This window comes from Haliotis cracherodii, unplaced genomic scaffold, assembly GCF_022045235.1.
Source record: "Haliotis cracherodii isolate W230 unplaced genomic scaffold, xgHalCrac1.p SCAF_3, whole genome shotgun sequence".
Classification (NCBI taxonomy): domain Eukaryota; kingdom Metazoa; phylum Mollusca; class Gastropoda; order Lepetellida; family Haliotidae; genus Haliotis; species Haliotis cracherodii.
Genome location: NW_027266286.1, coordinates 12,342,554 through 12,363,563, shown reverse-complemented (window position 1 = coordinate 12,363,563; position 21,010 = coordinate 12,342,554). Strand labels below are relative to the sequence as shown.

The following is a 21,010-nucleotide window of genomic DNA, read 5'->3' as shown; positions in this document are numbered from 1 at the left end:
TTGAATATTTGATGGGGTACCATTTGTCACAGTGGTACAACCAGGCAACTGATATACTCTACCTCAGATTTGATGATGTTTAGGCATGAAAATGGCCTTATTCATCTTGACCAAGATCTGCTGCTGGGAAACAAATATACTGTATTCGACGGAATAAATGCCCAGGCCACTCTCAAAATTAGAAATAGGGGCTCTTATTAGAATATTATTTTGGCAAAAAAAACAGAGTTAAAGGATAAATGTTGTGGTTTATGTTGACAGCCTGAAATGTTTATATACGACATATATATTTTTCCAGAATTTAATTGCCCATATTTAAGGATGCATATAACACACGAGTGCCTATTATACAAGAATAAATAAGTCTTTTGAAAATTGATCAATCGGAAGGGGTGCTAATTGGGATTGTTCACTAGCCAATATCTTAGCAAATATTGCCGTGGGCGCTTATTAGAGCGGGGCGCTTATTACGTTGAATACGGTATTTTGTCAGGGTCTAATAGTGGGGAAAAGTGTAATAGTGATTCAATTTCGGGTTTGCGCAGTATTAAAAAACTAAAAAAATAACACTTTAGAAACATGATGGTATTAACATTGTAACAAGCTTGATACATGATATACCTAGATATACTTGGAACCTGATGAACAAGATTCACAGAAAGTTTGTGATGATTCTGCTTGTGTTTGTAGGGTAAGATGCAAGAAAAAACCAATCGCCTTGAAGCTTGTTTAGTCCAGCGAGACACAGAGTAATACATAGTGATTATTATATGAGCACGTGTGTCGTACTGATTTTACTAAACGAGTGTCGGAATGTATGGATTTGCCTAATGAGAGTGACGGAATTACATGAATTCTTACACGAGTTTCGTAAAATCTTTTTGACAGACATGTGAGTGTAATAATTTCTTTTGTACCCGTTATTTCGAAATCGTTTTGGGAGATACTTTAAGAAAATGCACTTGGAAAACCACAATAGTCGAATGTCATTAACATACTTCAGCTTTGACGTCGTTTCTAGTGTGACGTCATTCTGACCTTACATCATCAATGACGTCAACAATGACGTCTGGATGACATAAGCCACACACTGGTGCGTGTGAAGTGATATTTGCAGTAGTGCACAGACTGCACAATTTTATGCACTCGGTTATTTCTAACCCTGTCACTAATAAACTTTGTTATTCTCCCCCAGTCGTCCAGTGAAGTTGGCTGAGTTCAAGGACCATGTGAGGAAAATGACCGCCGACTCAGACTTCAGATATGCGGAGGAGTATGAGGTGAGGGGGACAGTATATGCCAATATTGTTGGCATTTTGAATTTGTGCTCAATATTTTTGATTTCAAATAAAACAGTTCCAATAATAGAAGAATAACAAAGGACTGAGTGGAATACCAAATCCCATTATCCCGGACTGTGTGGAATACCATATCCTGTTATCCCGGACTGAGTGGAATACCATATTCGTTATCTCGGACTGAGTGGAATACCATATCCGTTATACCGGACTAAGTGGAATACCATATCCCGTTATCCCGGACTGAGTGGAATACCATATCCCGTTATCTCGGACTGAGTAGAATACCATATCCGTTATCCCAGACTGAGTGGAATACCATATCCGTTATCCCGGACTGAGTGGAATACCATATCCGTTATACCGGACTAAGTGGAATACCATATCCCGTTATCCCGGACTGAGTGGAATACCATATCCCGTTATCTCGGACTGAGTAGAATACCATATCCGTTATCCCAGACTGAGTGGAATACCATATCCGTTATCCCTTTGTTCTAGGTTCATGAGAGTCTCCTTGACAATATTTTCCTTGACAGGGTTTTGAACTACACTATGTATTTTCTAACAAAACAGGACTTGAAAGAGGTTGGAAGGGATCAGCCGTGTATGGCAGCCGAGTTCCCAGCAAACAGACCCAAGAACCGATTCACGAACATCCTGCCGTACGACCACTCTCGGGTGAAACTCCTCCCCACGGACGATGACGAGGGCTCGGACTACATCAATGCTAATTATATGCCTGTGAGTATCTCACCTTCCGTATCATCTGCCACTGGTTCACATTAATAGGTTTTAGTATAAACGTTGTGTTAGAACTTGTATGATTTACACATTCTGCGGTATTTGAATTTTTTTTGAAAGTTTGGATTTACAAATATTCCTTGTTACTGGTAATGTCAAGGGAATTGATATTCTTTTTATCCTATGAACTGTTGTTAGAATTATTTTAGATTTGAATATTTGACTATGTTCAAAATGATTTCATTGTTTTGATGTAAAAGTGAAATCCTGAATGATGACAATTGTCATGAGAAGGATATGATGATTAATCTTCTTGTTGCCAGGGTTTCGTGTCGAAGAGAGAATACATCGCGACCCAGGGCCCTCTCCCGTCGACGCGCGATGATCTGTGGAGAATGTTATGGGAACAGAATGCCCGGAACATCGTCATGCTGACCAAGTGTATGGAGAAAGGACGGGTAAGAAACCTTCAGTTCATTGTCCCAAAGTTTATGCCTATATTTTTTTTTCTTGATTTGTTTTTCAATTCGTTGTGTTTTAACCGGAAACTAATTTTCAGTTGTTTTTCCCTATCGTCTCATTCATTTTAATCATCTCCCCTTGACTGTAACTTTAACCATTACTGGTAAACCACAAGAAAGAACCAGTGAAGCATTATGTATTTGGGCCAATATGTGAACCATTGTATGTATTTGGGCCAATATGTGAACCAATGTATGTATTTGGGCCAATATGTGAGCATTTTATGTATTTGGGCCAATATGTGAACCAATGTATGTATTTGGGCCAATATGTGAAACATTTTATGTATTTGAGCCAAGTGAAGTAGCCCTTGAGAACAAACTAAGAATAAAAGGTTTCTGTTACAGCTAATACGCAATAAGATACCTGTTCCATACTGTTGTGTTTTTTTGTAAAACATCTGAGATATACTCAAGAAGATATGGACTGTCATGTAAATTTTCAGACTTAGTGCAGGCCACTTAGATCACTTACAGTTTGGTCTATTTGTTAAGAGTGAATATAGTAGCTGGAGTATTGCTAAGATTGGCATCAGGGGCGGTCCAAGGATTTTAAAAAAGAGGGGGTTCCACTTGGCCATTTCACCATTTGTTACTTCAGTGGGGGTGAGGGATGCCACCCCAAAAACACAAACACTACATGGAAACCACAACCAAGTTTTCACAACCAATCCAACATGTTATGGAAGGAAATGCGCATACAAAATGTCATTAGATGTGAGCTGGGGGGAGCTGGGTGGGGTTTGGGGACCCCCCTCTGGAACTGGCACTGGGCGTTGAACCATACTCACTCACTCACACATGATCTTGGTGTGACTGTACTCAATCAGTACTGTAACACTTGTAACACTTGTCCTGATCCAACGTCAAGTCATACGTAAATAAGGGGCGGTCGGGTAGCCTAGTGGTTAAAGCGTTCGCTCATCACGCCGAAGACCCGGGTTCGATTCCCGACATGGGTACAATGTATGAAGCCCATTTCTGGTGTCCCCCGCCGTGATATTGCTGGAATATTGCTAAAAGCGGCGTAAAACCATACTCACTCACTCACTCATACGTAAATAATTGGGGAAGTGTATTTTGAGGAGTAGTGTATATTAGATAATCCTTGACTGTGTTTACTGTAAGGTGGTGTACCAGTGTGTTGTTTGTTTTCCCTATTTACTTGAGTTCTTGTACTTGATATGATGTCACACCCTTATTAATATTTTTAAAAACCAACCCAAGATTGCCGAGCATCATGTGTATTTAGTGTGTTGTGATAACCTGTTATGACCTGTGAATGACCTGTGAATGACCTGTGACCTATTTCAGGACTTCGCCGGTGGTTTTGTAAATGAGGAGGTACAATTACATTCACTGCAGGAAAAGTGTTCAGGATCTTTTCCTTCTAACATTTTTGATATTCTGGTGTTGGATTTTGGTTCTCTTGTCAAATATAAAGGTTCCCGAGACCTTTAGGCATGAAGTTGGAAAGCAGAAGTTCATTCTACATTAACAATACTGAAGGAGTTTTCTTTTTAAGCTTGTAGGGGCAGTTTAAGGGCAGGCTGAAATGGGTTGGAGTTTTTGGTTTCATTGTCTTATAGGAGGAGAAGGAATTCTTTTTGAAAAGATTTGAATTTACACACAAGTCATCATTATAACTGCAAACATGATACTATATTAATAAAAATAAATAAATTTGATCTTTCACTATCTTTTGACAACATTCAATTTGCCAACTTACATCATTAATATTCTCCTGAAATTTGTTGGTTTTACCAATGTTTTCAGTTCTCTAATGTGTGAGTCTAGCCCTAGACATGGTGTAAGCTTGTGTTTATTCCTTGCCTTGTTTGTTGTCCTGCAGGAGAAAAGTGACCACTACTGGCCGAATGATTCTGAGCCGAAGTTTTATGGAGACCTGCAAGTTGCAATATTGAATGAAACCCATCTTCCTGACTGGACAATATCAGAGTTTAAGATACAGTTGGTAAGACATCTTGCCTACATTAAACTGCCAATACCCTACCTCTATTACATCATTGTCAATTTTGTCTATCATCTCAACTTAAAGAATGCCTGTACATATTTCAAAACCAAGACGTCTGCCTTTGTTTTATTAACCCGAAAATTAATTGTGCACCAAAAATAATAGACTATAGTATCACTGCAATTTTTTAATTTTTGAACCCTTTTGAATTTCTTGGTCTGTCTTAGAGTTGTGCATGGAATCTTGAAAAAGGGCAAGGAAAGTAGTATGTAGGGTTTACCAGTGACAAGGGTATGTTCTGAGAGCACTCCTATTGTTTCCAGGGAGAACAAGCCCGGCAGATCCGACACTTCCATTACAAAGCCTGGCCTGATTTTGGTGTTCCCAAAGATCCCACATCTCTCCTACGATTTGTCCGCACTGTACGAGAGAAGATGTTCAGAGATGGTGGCCCCATCATTACACACTGCAGGTAGGCTGTCAACCACTGCTGACTTCATCTCAGTTCGGTAGCTTTGGGGTGTACTTACGTTTGATATTTGACTTTAGTTTTAGTGGAATTGGTTTCCACATAACTGCATATGAATAACAATAAATGGAAAAATGAATTATCTACAGTATATTTGTTTTAACACCTGGTGTCATCAGTGATTTTCACTGATACATTCATATAATTGTCACCGCTATTTTGCCTTCTGTCTTTTTATCTGTTTTGGGGGATAAGTTTGACTGATTTTTCTCTGGTGTTGTTATTTTGTATTTAAATCTGTCAGTAGCGAAGCACAACAGTGATATTAACCATGATGGTTTTACTTGTCTGGCCATGGACATGAGATGGATGGATAATTTAATGTTTGTTTGTTTGTTTGTTGTTTAACGCCACACTCAGCAATATTCCAGCTATATGACGGCGGTCTGTAAATAATCAAGTCTGGACAAGACAATCCAGTGATTGATATGTGTATCGGTCCACGCGGTTGGGATCGATGACATGCATCAACCAAGTCAGCTCGCCTGATCCCCCGATCCCGTTAGTCGCCTTTTATGACAAGCATAGTCGCTAATTTGATGAGTTGTTTCAGCCCTAGGTGTTGTAGATGGAGGAATGTCCGCGGCCAGTGCCAAGCCATGAATGTGATGTTTGAGACTGTGTTTTATTGTTGCAGTGCCGGAGTTGGTCGGTCAGGGACGTTCATCGTGCTGGACCACTGTTTACAGCACATCAAGGAGAAGGACATTGTAGATATATACCAGATTGTCTATAAGTTGAGAAAGGAGAGAGTCCTGATGGTGCAAACTGAGGTAGGTTCACGAGGATCTCGATATAACACCTTAGATGAGCAGTGCCTCACCCTCATCACGTCAATATTCATATATGAGGGGGTGGTGGGGTAGCCGAGTGGTTAAAGCAATCGTTCATCTCACTGAACGCCCAAATTCCGCAAATGTGTGAAGGCCAATTCTGGTGTCCCTTGTCATGATATTGCTGGAATATTTCTAAAACCAGCATGAAATCCAACAAACTCACTCTTTCAAATATTAGTGTTTATGTCTTATCCTCATCTTTATCGAAGAGCGGAAGGTCATGAGTTCAATCCCCAGCCGTGTCACACCAAAAGACATTAAAAGATTGTACTTGTTGTTACCCTGCCTGGAGTTCGGCATCGAGGGGATTAAGCTAAGATTGGTCGGCTCTGAATCCGTATACTAGGTCAAAGTACAGTCTGGTATGTCAGTGGGCTAGCACTGTAGAACTGGCACTAGTCTGGACTAGTACTGGCAGCCACACACTCATATGTGCAGGCATATCGTCATATAAGTGCAATAATCTTGGAAGTGACATTAATGCCTTTATCACCTCACTTTATCATTATTTCTTTCACAATTATAGATTTAGTTGAGTATGAATAATATTTTTTTTTATCTCTAATGATCTGTGTGTGTTAAGAAATGATCCCATGTATAAGGCAAGTTTTCTTTGATGTCATGACCACAATCAATGATGTCTGTTTCAGCAACAATACAAGTTTATTCATGAGTGCCTGCTGTGTGTGTTAGAAGGGCGTGAGGACGAGGCCACCTACGCCAATGTGGGTCACGTCAATGTTGCCTATGAAGGTAGGTTCACCCTGCGATGGTCTTTCATAGAACTTTTCTCAGACCAAGTAACTTGGGGATTATATCAGATTCTAACCCAACTTAGTGGGAAGAGGATATAAATCTGCTGTATTTTTTCTTTTACTAACTTTACGATATCTATTATCTGTGCTTTAACTTATGGGTCTTTGCCACTGACTACTTCATAATATCTGGTGTATTTTCAATCTCATTAAAATCAGATATATCATTCTGATACGGTACCTGTGTACGTCAGGGGCGGTCGGGTAGCCTAGTGGTTAAAGCGTTCACTCGTCACGCCGAAGACCCGGGTTCGATTCCTGACATGGGTACAATGTGTGAAGCCCATTTCTGGTGTCCCCCGCCGTGATATTGCTGGAATATTGCTAAAAGCGGCGTAAAACCATACTCACTCACTCACTCACCTGTGTACGTCAAAATCTCAAGACGCTACCATAGAAGATGAAGACGAAACTTTGACCCTCCAATGAAAATGGATGGGGTTTTGAGACAATCAGAGGTCAGCTTTCGAAATCATTTCTGCTCAGTGATATTACCGCTTTGACTCAGAATTTTCTATCTCTGCCCCAAAACCGCAAATTGAACTCAAATATACCCCCACAGTGTCCCTATTGGGTGTAGATGCCATACATTCACAAATGACAGGATGTAGATGTCCACCACTATATATATACATGGTGTTGTAATTTGCATTCCTATTTCCTTGATTAGATTTGTATTCTTAATACAGAAATCAGATAGTCTTATCTGAATGTTTCGCTCATGAGTACTGATAATTTAGACGCCTTGATGCTGATTGGCTGATTAGAAAGTTCAGCTACATGACCTCCCCTGGGGGTGACCTTAGATCTCCATGCAGAGAGGTATTATCAGGTGTCAAAGATCTGATTTTAATGAGATTGGTGTATTTTAGTCATCGGTTGTTGATGTTCCCGGGCCTTATGGGTAGTTCCAAAAGCTCTTTGTCAAACATCTCAAGCCAGTAATATTTAAGATGGTTAAACCTTGATGTCATTTATGCAGTCTATTTCGACATTTCCCACTACATACCTAGCTGAAGCTTGTATATATTAGGAAGCAAGTGTATGTTGTGAAACAGTCAAGGACATAAAGGGAGATAACCTGCCACTGCAGGATTTGAAAAAAAAGAACAAGAAAAAACGTTAACCAGGCTTAGGTTGTGGATGGTAACGTAAATCTGCAAAACACCTAAAACTAGGTTTTATAAATTTATTAAAGTTTTTTTTATAAATGTGTATGTAAGCTTGCATTTTCCTAATTCGTTGGTGAGGGGCGGTCGGGTAGCCTAGTGGTTAAAGCGTTCGCTCGTCACGCTGAAGACCTGGGTTTGATTCCCGACATGGGTACAATGTGTGAAGCCCATTTTTGGTGTCCCCCGCCGTGATAGTGCTGGAATATTGCTAAAAGCGGGCCTTACGAATGTAGATTGATAGACTACCAAATTTCTAGATCAGCTATGTGTGAAACAAGGGTCAATAGCAACACACACTTCTCGGGAACAGAAGATGGAGAAGAAGACTTCTTCTGAGTTCACTTTCTTACATTGTTCGAGGGTATCTGGTTCTCAGGGAAGGCTAAAGGTTATTTTGTTCTGTTATGTAGGTATCTGAAACTTACTCCTTTTGACAGGCTTTTCGTTTTTTTGAATGAAGCATTGTTTTCATTGGCTATTTGTAAGTGGGTGTTGAACCGTTGATTGGTTAACCTGTGGATCTACAGTGTATAGAAATGGGACATTTAGGTATCTTCGAATAGGTGTCATTTTCCATGAATCTTCATTTTTTTAAGATTAGGTCACTATGGCTTTTTTTCATCCATCTTTTAAAAAAATAATGTTCAGTTTCTAAAATGTCTGCATCTTTTACACAATTCACGCTGACAAGTTATTTAGAGTTTGTACGTGCTACACATATATCCCATCATGCCTTAGGTCACATGAGCAGAAGCAGTCTTTCAACACAGCTATCTATTGAAGGTAACAGCAAACTGCTTGGCCCGAGATTAACCTGCACATTCTCGACCAATCACAGGGAGCCCCAGAGAGATGTGTACTAACACCTGTCCTTGTGGGGGGTTGCACTGTTCTAATCTCCATCTTCATCACCACTGTTGTTTATTCAAGGGAATTAATTCACTCTCTGTCATGTTGAACTGCCTACACATGTTTACTAATGTTGGAAATACCGAAGTGCACTTTTGGTTATTAATATTCACAAGATCTAGATGTTATTTCCTGCTTGATATGGTTCCAAAACTTTCTTGTAGATTTTGTCAAGAGGGAGATAACTTGTGATAATAGTTAATTAATTCAAAGCGTATAATCCAGATATTTTGAGAGATATTTTGTTTCAGAAAGGAAAACATGAAAGTTTTGAACACTTCTATATATCTTTTGAGTTTTACAAAATGTGAATGAGTTTATTGAGAGATTATATCAAGTCGAGAAATAATGTGAGTTTGTTGAGAGACTATTCCAAGTAGAGAAATACTGTGAGATTATTGAGAGAATATTTCAAGTAGAGAAATACAGTGAATTTGTTGAGACTATATCAAGTAGAGAAACACTGAGTTTATTGAGAGGATATATCACGTAGAGAAATACTGTGAGTTTATTGAGAGACTATATCAAGTAGAGAAATACTTTGAGTTTATTGAGAGACTATATCAAGTAGAGAAATACTGTGAGTTTATTGAGAGACTATATCAAGTAGAGAAACACTGTGAGTTTATTGAGAAGCTATATCAAGTAGAGAAATACTGTGAGTTTATTGAGAGGCTATATCAAGTAGAGAAACACTGTGAGTTTATTGAGAGGCTATATCAAGTAGAGAAACACTGTGAGTTTATTGAGGGGCTATATCAAGTAGAGAAACACTGTGAGTTTATTGAGAGGCTATATCAAGTAGAGAAATACTGTGATTTTATTGAGAGGCTATATCAAGTAGAGAAACACTGTGAGTTTATTGAGGGGCTATATCAAGTAGAGAAACACTGTGAGTTTATTGAGAGGCTATATCAAGTAGAGAAATACTGTGATTTTATTGAGAGGCTATATCAAGTAGAGAAACACTGTGAGTTTATTGAGGGGCTATATCAAGCAGAGAAACACTGTGAGTTTATTGAGAGGCTATATCAAGTAGAGAAATACTGTGAGTTTATTGAGAGGCTATACCAAGTAGAGAAACACTGAGTTTATTGAGAGGCTATATCAAGTAGAGAAACACTGTGAGTTTATTGAGAGGCTATATCAAGTAGAGAAATACTGTGAGTTTATTGAGAGGCTATACCAAGTAGAGAAATACTGTGAGTTTATTGAGAGGCTATATCAAGTAGAGAAACACTGTGAGTTTATTGAGGGGCTATATCAAGTAGAGAAACACTGTGAGTTTATTGAGAGGCTATATCAAGTAGAGAAACACTGTGAGTTTATTGAGAGGCTATATCAAGTAGAGAAACACTGTGAGTTTATTGAGGGGCTATATCAAGTAGAGAAATACTGTGAGTTTATTGAGAGGCTATACCAAGTAGAGAAACACTGTGACCATAAGGTTATTCCTGCTTGGGACAGGTCTCCGGTATGTGTTGCATGAAGGTGTGTGTGGAAGCTTTGGACATTAACTGCATGATAAAAGCATGAATTGTTGGACAAAATTTGCATTTTTGCAAAAATTCACAAGTTAGAAATTTCATGTGCACTTAAGAATGTTTCATTTGAATTCTTTGGTTGCGATAAGTAATCTCCTCTTGTTTGATTTAGAAAACAATCAGTTTGATGACTTGGTGTTTGGTTCTATGTAGGGATTGTGAGTATATTGGAAATGTCTTGGAAACTAAATTTTATTATTAGTAAAATATGTCAAGATATGACCAGGTCGCCAAGCTGTTTTTTACCAGTTTCCCAGCAGTGGAAAAACCTCATTGAAATCCAGAGCAAACATCATGGCATAGAAACAGAAATATAGTACCACTTGTAAATCCTGATAATCGTGGCATTTATGGAGCAAATATTAACACTAAATGATGAGAAAAAACAATCAGGATTGATTGCCCTAAACAAATTATCACACAGCATTAATACCTGAGTTGCACAATGATGGAAAACATTTTGAAACGTTTCTTGGTCCTTCCTCAAGGAATTAGAGTCTCACTAGAAAATGATGTGGTTGGTAATTTATGTACTGACAGGAGGGTTGGAGAAAGTTTGGTATTGGAAACCCTGCAAGACATACGTTCTTTTACTACATCGGCAGTGATATTCTTAGTTTCTGCTGGGGGGCACGGGTGGCCCAGTCATCTAAGGCGCCGCAATTCGCTGTGCATAGTTGCGTCCCTTGGGCACGCCAGTAACCTGTGATTTTGGGTTCGAATCCCAGTTCGCCCCGATTATGTTTCTAGGTTTGTCAGCACCATACCCGTGCTCGTGGGTTTCACCGAAGTGGTAATCATCTGAGACCTGCATCACTTCGGGCTTTCCTCCCACATTAAGCTGACACGCCATGATATAACTGGAATACTGTTTAAAGTGGCGTTAACCCCAACTCACTCTCTAGATTCTGCTGGTTCAGGGTGTGGTTCTAAGAGACTGTTGTATCAAACCATCACCCTGTTTCTGTGGCGTCATGAGTTCAGGATAGATTTAATATGCAGTGTTTGTTTTCCGCAGTATTCAATGTTTGTGTTCATACAGGAACATATTTCTTAGTTGGTATTTGTTTAATATTCTTTATTTAAAGAGCTTTTTTTATTTCAGTTTTTTTAAAGATTCTGTTAATTGGTTGGTCAGGGAGACAAATGATTCCTTGACCCTATTATCTGAATATTTTTTCATGTTTAAAAGACTAAAGTGGGAGAAGATTTATCTTTTCAAAGGGATGTAACTCTAGATAAATCTTTTCTGAGGTGGAGAGAGTTCAAATGTGGAAGTTTTCCACAAAAATAATACTTAGATTGGCAGTGGAAATTGGGATATGTAGACCATGAATGATAAATGGTCACTTATGAGACTGATGTATGACTTTGATTTCGAGAATAATAAGTTCTAGTAGATGACCTTAAAATTGTAATGTGCACTAAATTTAACACTTCTATACTTAAGTGTTTTACACAGCATTTTGATCAGTTTGAGATGAACGTATGGTAGAAGACAGTTTCAGCCCCCGCAGTCAGATTAAGTTGAATGTTTTTTTCTAATTTTAGCATGAGTGACAATGCTAGAGCGTAGCGGTGAGTTATTGCAAGGGCAGATAACTCTTGTGGCTATGTTTCTAAATCCCTGCTTAAGTTGCTTTTGGACTTTCTAATACAGCGATTTTTGCCAGTTCTTTGTCCGATTGCTTTCTGTCTGTACTGATTTTTGTTTAAGTTAGCTTTTAGTTTTGTTAGTTCCTGCAATTTGGTAAAATGGCAATGGTTTGGATAATTGGTTGAATGAGTGAATGCATGTTCAACAGATTATTATTTGGAAATATTCCGTATTGGTTTATTAGTTGAGAAAAGTAAATAGAAGTTGTTAAACATTTAAATTTATTGAGTAAAAGTTCCTAGTTACATACCTGCAAGGTTTCCTTTAAAGTTTCAACTTTTTATGTTTTTCTGCTTCAGTAGTTTGCAATCTATAACCCTGTCTTATGTAGAGTAATTTCACTTTCTGTGCCATGTTACTAACAAAGAAAGTGTTTATGAAGTAAATATTTGATGTTTTGTACATATACTGAACAAAAAAAGGGAGAATGAATATTTTCTTAAGAAATTCTGCTCAGTCGTCACTGGAAAAAAGTATCCTAAAAAATATTCATGATCCTTAACTTCCATATATATTCATGCACATTTTTGAAGAACATTTGAAACAGTCAAACTCACTGGATAAAATATCCAACGTTAAAAATGATTTGAGTTCTTTTTAACCTCTTTATTTCACTCAAGCACCCTTGGTAAAAGTGACTTTTTCATTCATTCCTCTTATTTAGCAATCTATTGCCATTTTGCATTTTTGTTCTATGTTTTGGTTTTCTTTCAAATATTTTGGTAATAACTGATTTAAAGTTGTGATATTTCAATGTTTCTTATCACGTCCGTTTCAGATGACGAGGGCATCAATGTGGAGATTCCATGATAAAGAGGTGATGACATACTCAGAGGTCATGGTCATCATTTGTGTTGTGATACATGATTGACACCTGTCAGTCACGGACAATTGTGATATTTCATCATGGATGACGTTTTTCAACAGCATTCGGATTGGATTGTGAAATAGACCAAGATTCCTGGGAACAAGATGCAATGTTTCAACTATTTGAAACGGCGCCAACTGATATTTTGACTTGTATTTTTGTACAGTCAAGTTACTTGATCAAGACAATTTGACTTATGCAATGTTTTGTTTGTGAAGTGCAGTATGCATACATGTGTGTAGCTTGTCTTGTGAAATATCAATTTCAATGTGCCGGTGCTCAAATAGAAGTTAGGAGCATTATTACAGATATGTTAACCAAGGACTGAAGGACTTCAAATCAAGCTCAAGGGATTCAAATATACCAAACTTTCTGAATATAACTCATTTTATTTCCTATTTAGGGTTTTATACAAGTCATTGTTCGTCAGCTAAATACATGAAAATATTTTGGTGCAAAGTGTCGTCAATGTATGTGACATTTTCTTTGACGTGGATTCTGTGTTCCTTTTCCTGTGTGTGTGAACAGTTCCACAGTTTTGAGATTTGTGTCGCTAGTCATATGTTTTACATGTGCGTTCATCCTTTTATGCCTTTTTAGGATATTTTTAGACAATTCTCTAAAAGTATTTAGCTCACTGTTTTTACTATCCCAACGATCTATAGCTTATGTCTGGACAGCTGACAATTCAATCAAAATGTATGAAAGTAGAACACATTTGGTGACAAAATTAATTTTTGTAATTGTAAAACTGACTTATGAGCTTCCAAAATCAGTCCTCTTATCTAAACACAGGCGGGGCGGTCGGCAAGCCTAGTGGTTAAAGCGTTCGCTCGTCACGCTGAAGACCTGGGTTCGATTCCCGACATGGGTACAATGTGTGAAGCCCATTTCTGGTGTCCCCCGCCGTGATATTGCGGGAACATTGCTTAAAGCGGCGTAAAATCAAACTCACTCACTCTAACACACCATCTCGATATATTTACTGTTTCTTGTTTTTATTTCATTTCATCATCTCATGGCTCAGTAATTGGTATTTGTCATCTTTTAAGAAAGCGATACACGTGATAAGAAGTCGTCAAGGCAAAGGATCTAAGTTTGCATTATAGTGTAATGGTGCCAACTTTTATGTGTAAATTTTGTGTCCATCTTTCACGAATGGATATTTGTTTTTATTTCCTGTATCTTTTTCTCCACACCTATGTGATATTGTAGACCTTGCCACAGATACACAGCATTACAATACACATTGGCATACGCCCCATTCAGCCATACCAACACACCTCATGAGGCTGGATAACACTAGGGCTGCAACAAATACACTATGAGGCAAATACAATTTGTATCACGAATATAGGGTAATGAATACGAATATTAATTATTGATATTAATGAAAACTTGTCCAGGTACTTAGTCTTAGTATCTGCTCAAATGCTACAATGACCAGTGACCAAATTCCTGTCAAATTAAATATTACAAGAGTGTTGTCTTTAATGAAATCTATGTAACCATATGTTCTTATGGATGTTTTAGGTACAGGGTATGTAAATACACATGATTGCATATTTATGAATATTCGATTCTTGTGGCCCCGAACAACGAATTCAATTCATGAATGGATACGGTTCGATTCACCGAATATGCGAGTGAATCGTAACCGCCCTAGATAACACCTGTTCTGGGAATATATTGTCTGAATACTGGATCCTGGCAATATTCCTACCACCTGAGGAGTCGTCTAAGGCGCAACAATTCGCTGTGCAGAGTTATGTCCCTTAGCATGCCAGAAACCTATAATCGTGGGTTCGAATCCCAGGTTGCCTCAATAATGTTTCTAGGTTTGTCCGCACCATACCCGTTTCACCAAAGTTGTAAACGTCTGAGACCTGCATCACTTCGGGCTTTCCTCCCACAATAAGCTGACATGCCGTGATATAACTGGAATAATGTTAAAAGCGGCATTAAACCCAACTCACTCACTCCTACCAACTGAAACAAAATTATTTATTAGGAAGACACAGTTACTTGAAATAACCTCTTACTTGGCCTTGGCACAGGTGGCCCAGTCATCTAATGTGCCACTAGTCACTGTGCAGAGTTGCATGCCAGAAACCTATGATTGTTTCACTTTTTGAAATTGTCACATGACAACTTCATTGTCAGCGGCAAACTATCTCAAGTAGAATGTAGGTGGTTCTCCATGAGCTGATGCTGAAGCAGAATACATTGATATTTGTTGTAACTGCCTTTTTGTGCCGACAGGACAAAATTCGTGACCTCTACTCCTCACTAGTCACACCAGTCTATTATTTATCCCACAGTCTATTGCCAAAAGGTGAACACATATATACATAGCAAGTTTGCCACCAGCAATAGCATGTTTTTCACAAAACATATTGTGTATGTATTTTCAATGATATTGACATATATTCCCGAGAATGTGTTTATGTTGAGATATTTAAATCTAAGGTTGTAAAAAATAACATCATATTGAAGCCATTTGTATGATATATTTCATCCTCAGTGATATCCCACATTTCATTCTTAAATTTTAAATTGTTTGTGCTCATTCATTGACATGGAAATACTACAAAATACCTTAATCTGTACAATAGTAGATGATAAACGTTAGAAAATTGGGTATCCCTCGACTTCAAATAATGTCTTTCTTTTACATAAATGTCACATTGATAAACGAATATGCATGCAGTGGAACCGTAGGACGAGAGTTTGATGTTATGGTGTGACTTGTAGCTCTCGGTACCAGGGCTGGGATGACGTACTTTGGTCGGTAGGGTACTGAGTAGGACCCGGCTACCCACAGGACTACCCAGACCCACGGTTACTTACACGATATAGAGTTTATTGACAAAAATGATCTATAACTCCATGGTTACACTACAAGTCACTAATGTCCGTATTTCTCTCTGACTCTGGATGTATTCCTTCTCTTATATGTTTGCATAAAGATACGTTTCAGTCAACTTTGGTATATGCATGACAAGATCGTTCTATACACGTGTCTAAATACTTTTTGCCAGGGCTCTGGTCAAACAATTCCCAATTGGACATTTTCTACCCAACTCTTGCACCCACCTAGGGTACCTGGGTAGATCTGGTAATAGGGGGTAATTGTCTGGTAATAGGGGGTAATTGTCTGGTAATTGGGTACCAGGGTAGTAAATTTGGACTCATCCCAGCCCTAATCGGTACTGTATATAGTTTAGATATGAAAATATTGTTTCAGTGGTCAACCGAATGTAGAGTTCTATAAAACTGGGGACAACTGATAATAAAATGTGCTGATATACAATATTAATGAAGTAAGTATTTCAAATCATGTAGGTATCCTATATGTGTAATAAGTATTCAATTTTATACTCTAAATATTAGATCTGTTATAATGCAAATGAATTAAGAGACAAAAAAGTATTAATAGTCTGTATATGCTTATATTGTTTCATTATTTTAACTTTTTTTTTAATCAAAATATTTCAGCATAGCTTGGTGACACTGATGCAATACTAACTAAAATCAACTTTTTTATGTGAGATAAAGTTAAGCTTGGATTAGAAATTCACTTGTCATGTGTCATGATGGTCACAATTCTACAAAGGCAAAGCTCAGGTGATGTATGACTTCCTTATGGAACATTCCATTTTTTAAGCTCATTAACAAATTGAAGAACATAGGAAAGTGAATATACATATATATGCTGTCCAGATCGTTGGTATACAATTTCCACTATTTCAACCTGAATTACAAATACCCATTGTTTTGTCATCAGTGTTGTAAAGTGGTGATACTGTAGTTGTTTGAAGGACTGATATTAAAAGTTTGAGTTTTTATGTATGTGTGAAAGCTCAGTAACTCTGCGTTTTATAACATTGGTCATTTATTTGGAATGTTGGACCTTTTACCAGTATGAATGATTTTTTGTTATTGCCGTAAGCTGTGAGTTAGGCATCTTCCATGCAGCAACAGCTACGACAAGCAATGCTAAGAGTATACAGTGATAGATATACACATTCCTTAATGAACATCTCAACAAAGAGAATAATTAATTTGTAATTGATATATTTTTGTCTGTGTGATGGTAAAATCAAGAAAAGTGAGGGTTTTTTACCCTGACTTTCAATAATTTCTTTAACAAGTTCATAATATGCCTTAGGATTAATTGAATTAATTAGGTTGTTACTTTATTGATTGTAAAATAACAAGTATGCCTCAGGCTGTGAATACTTCTCGAGTTGGAGTTGAAAGAATTATCCTAAATCGTTCATCTAACTAAATTTCTTTCAGCTTCGTAGAGACTTTAAGATGAAGTTCATCTTTGATACTTTTCCTTTTGTTTTGTATTTTCTTTTATTGATTCCTTAACTTTGTAATGTCATTGCCTACACAAGCCTTTCCATAGCTTCCAGTTTGTATACTATGGAGCAATTTTCCTTGAACTTTGTATTTTGTACTTAAATCTTAATTTTGACTTGAAATGTTGTAAATGTACATTGTGATATAACCAAGTGTTCATAAAACAGTCATATCATGGTAGTTTTACTCAACTGGCTATGTATATAATTCTTATGCAAGGGTGTTTTATATATAATGGTATATATATTTTTGTATAAATTGGAAGTTTTGTACAGTTGCAGTGTAAAAGTTAGTCAAAATTGTAAAAATTATTGTAGCAATATGACATTAAATATTTTCTCAATAAATCAAAATATGCAGTCATACCTGTGAGTTTCTCTCTTCTTTTGTCTCCGTGGGGACACAAGTTGTGGTAGGCCTAGTTGTCTCCCCTAGCTGCTGTCAGGATCTGGTTCTTTCCCAGATCCGCCTTCACCCTGGTATGCTTTCAATCCTGCCTGGGTTTCATAAAACGGGAGAGGTCAGTTTTATGGCATTGTCCATGACCCTTGCTGGTATGGTTTGGGATTTTCAGTTACCAAAAATTGGGATTTAGATTCTGCAGATTGTTTAAGAACTTGTACATGTATGCATGGATGGCAGCTTGACAACAGCGACAAATATGATATACACAGTGTTGCCTGTGATTTTCTAATATACAGTGTTTTGCTGTAACTTTGATGTTGCAATAGAGACTGTTCTGCAAGATGACAACAGTTCTGCAAGATGACAACTGTTGTCTGTGCCTCAGATGATGTCAGGGGCAACCTGAGGAAGTCGGAGATCATGGCGTTAGAAATTTGTGTGACCCTGGTCTTCCTGGTACATAACCAGGCCCTTGGATTTAACAACAATCAGTACCAGCTTGGGAATTGGAACAGTGTATACAATTATTTGGCTTTTAAAGCCAATGAAAAGGTGAAAAAACGCCAGGTTATCCTTGTCAAAGTAGTGTGTTGTCGCACAAGACACGTCCAAGTTCCTCAGCTTCCAATATCTGCCTCGCTTCAAGCATGACAGTGGAGATGTCAAAATGCTTGAAGGTATTATTTCTTCAATTTTTGAGATAACAATCGCAAAACCCACCTTGGGAATCCAAACACCGGAAGGAATTAATGCAGCCTTTTATTAGCAGACGTCATGTGTGCAGACTCATTCAGTAATGTTTCCTCGACTGTATTTCATTAGTTGTAATTCGCTGTGCAGAGTTGCGTCCCTTGGGCACGCCAAGAAACCCGGGGTCATTGGTTCGAATCCTGGTTCGCCCCGGTTATGTTTTTGGCTTGTCCCACGCCCCATACCAACGGTCGTGGGTTTCACGAAAGTAGTAATCGTCTAAGACCTGCATTACTTCCGTCTTTCCTCCCGACATCTATCTGACACTCTGACTGACTCTCTCATTCCCTTATTTCATCTGTTAATCTTGGAGTTGACAATCAGTTTGGGTATGACGGTTGGACAAGCTATCAACCGATTTTTCATGTTCTATTTGTTTCACCATCAATAGTGAAAAAAGGATGGAAATATTTTGTTTACTCAAAGTGCCGTAATCCGCTCCCGTTCCACGAATTTAGATGCTGTTATTTCTAGGTTTGGTTCGAGAATTTGTTTAAGGGGTCACGTGACTAAATGAGACGGCGAGATATCGTGCACGCACGTGCACATAGAAACTTGGCAGACGACCAAATGAATAGACGACGGACGGCATCACACACTCAAGATGCACACGATCCTTGTTTATAAGAAAGGTAAGAAGTGGTGTATAATTCTGCTTTACTTCCATGCATGGAGGGGTCATAGTATATGATGTAAATTCACCAAACTGTTTTCCCCGCCATTACAGCTGTGTAGCGTGGCCGACGCCAACTAGATGCGCACGTAAAAGAACTGTCTTCTCCTTGATCCAACGTGTTTTAGATTGTCAGTTTACTCGGTCGAGTGAGACTGACATTCGAATGTAAAAACAAAGCACTTTAATACGTCCCTCGGTGAAGTCGAAAGATGGAATATTTTGTGATCCTAAATTTAAACATAGGTACAATGTGTGAAGCCCATTTCTGCTGTTCCCCGCCGTGATATTGCTGGAATATTGCTTAAAAACGGCGTAAAACCACACTCACTAAATTTGAAACTATAGCAAAGGCAAGATGTGTTGGGAAACATGGCAGTTTTAGAGTGTTTGGCGTTGAAGTATTTCAAACGTCTCTTTGGTTGTTTACATATTCTTATGTTATTGTGTTTATCAATCGAACAGTTAATATATCATTTTAGATATGTATAGATTGGTGATGTCATACCATAGAGCACCGAAACGAACGTGTTTGGGCCAAGAATAAGAATGAGAATGACTTCCCTCTTTGTACAGATAGGAGTATGATGCCTTTATCGTATTACGAAATTCAGTTCATTCATTATATTGTATATATGAAAAAGTTGACAAAAGTTTAAGTGACAACAATTTCATCATTGTACTGTAATAGCGACGTTTCCGTATAGATTCTTTTACCGTTGTCAAGCTGAGGTATAGCGGTAACAATATACACGTAGTAAGGAAGTTATTATTCATAATCTCTTGCCAACTTTGTCATGCGTCAACGTCTGCCAACTAAACCATTCATTGTACATGTGCATTCAGAAAATCCCCGAGGTTGTATTTCGATAAAAGGTTTTATTTATCCAATCCGGTTGATCGTTTATGCCTTTGATTTCATCCCCCGCTGAATGGGAACCATTCTCTTTGGTCTACATTTAACGACTCTGTGTATCGTTTTGTACTTCTCATACTATTTCAACAATAGAGAAGTTCGAGTATTTATCAAACTGTAGTATGTCAAGGTGGGGACAACCCCAAGTAAACGTACAATACGTCGATTGAAGTATACGCATGTACGTCGCTCGGCTTTTAATGTAGAAACGTAATGATAATATTTCGAGTCCGGTTTTTTGTTAGCATCTTACGGAACGCCAACCCACCTTTTTCATATAATGCTGAACTGATATGTCTCAAACACTAGCTAACCAATGTACCTTCCAAATTACCCGTGAGGATCCGGGTCATATAGCTGGAATATTGCTGAGTGCGGCGTAAAACAACGAACCAAACCAAACCAAACCAAACCAAACCAAAATGCTTCCAAACTAAAGGAATTACAGCAACACATACGTTTGATGCAGCAAGGTGATATGGGCGCAATTCACTGAGCCTAACTTGGGTCCGTTACGCGTGCCAGAAACCATGGGTTCGAATCCCGGATTCTCCATGATTGTTTCTAGTTTTGCGAGCATCATACACGTGCTCGTGTCTTTTACGTGATAAACGTTTAAGAGCAGGGTCAGTTCTAATCTCCCACATTAAACCCTCACCTGGTGTTGAAACTACACTGTAATACTGTTCAAAGTGTCCACCAAACTCACTCAAATGAACAAACCTTAGATAGTAGTGCATTTATAAAAACATTAATTATGGTTCCGACTATTTCATCAAATGGAAACGACACTGAGTATGAAATCTAAAAGCGAATCGTAGCTCGATCGAACATCGCAGCCAATCAGTGTAGGGTACAGACGCCTAGGTTCACCAATAATACACTCACGGGAAAGCCTATGTAATGTCGCTAGTGTACCATCAGATCCATGTGAAATACAGGAACTTAGTGAATTATGTATGTGAAAAGTTCGCTGTGCAGATTAGCGTCCCTTGGGCACGCCAGGAACCTATGATCGTGTGTTCGA

At 38.2% G+C, this 21,010-nt stretch overlaps 1 protein-coding gene across 4 annotated transcripts in view; it reads left to right on the top strand.

Moving 5' to 3' along the window:
• LOC139475958 (tyrosine-protein phosphatase 10D-like) overlaps positions 1-16,216 on the top strand; it is a 66,076-nt gene extending 49,860 nt beyond the window's left edge. For 2 of the 4 annotated variants that reach the window (XM_071259177.1, XM_071259174.1), the window contains 9 exons: positions 1,196-1,280; positions 1,875-2,042; positions 2,366-2,500; positions 4,416-4,538; positions 4,862-5,010; positions 5,705-5,840; positions 6,554-6,656; positions 8,629-8,673; positions 12,779-16,216. In XM_071259177.1, the coding sequence (XP_071115278.1) occupies positions 1,196-1,280; positions 1,875-2,042; positions 2,366-2,500; positions 4,416-4,538; positions 4,862-5,010; positions 5,705-5,840; positions 6,554-6,656; positions 8,629-8,673; positions 12,779-12,810 (976 nt within the window). In that variant the 3' untranslated portion in view covers positions 12,811-16,216. Of the gene's footprint in view, positions 1-1,195; positions 1,281-1,874; positions 2,043-2,365; positions 2,501-4,415; positions 4,539-4,861; positions 5,011-5,704; positions 5,841-6,553; positions 6,657-8,628; positions 8,674-11,894; positions 11,922-12,778 lie in introns of all 4 variants that reach the window. The other 2 variants (XM_071259176.1, XM_071259175.1) reach the window with 2 other exon arrangements.
• The last annotated feature ends 4,794 nt before the right edge of the window (positions 16,217-21,010 follow it).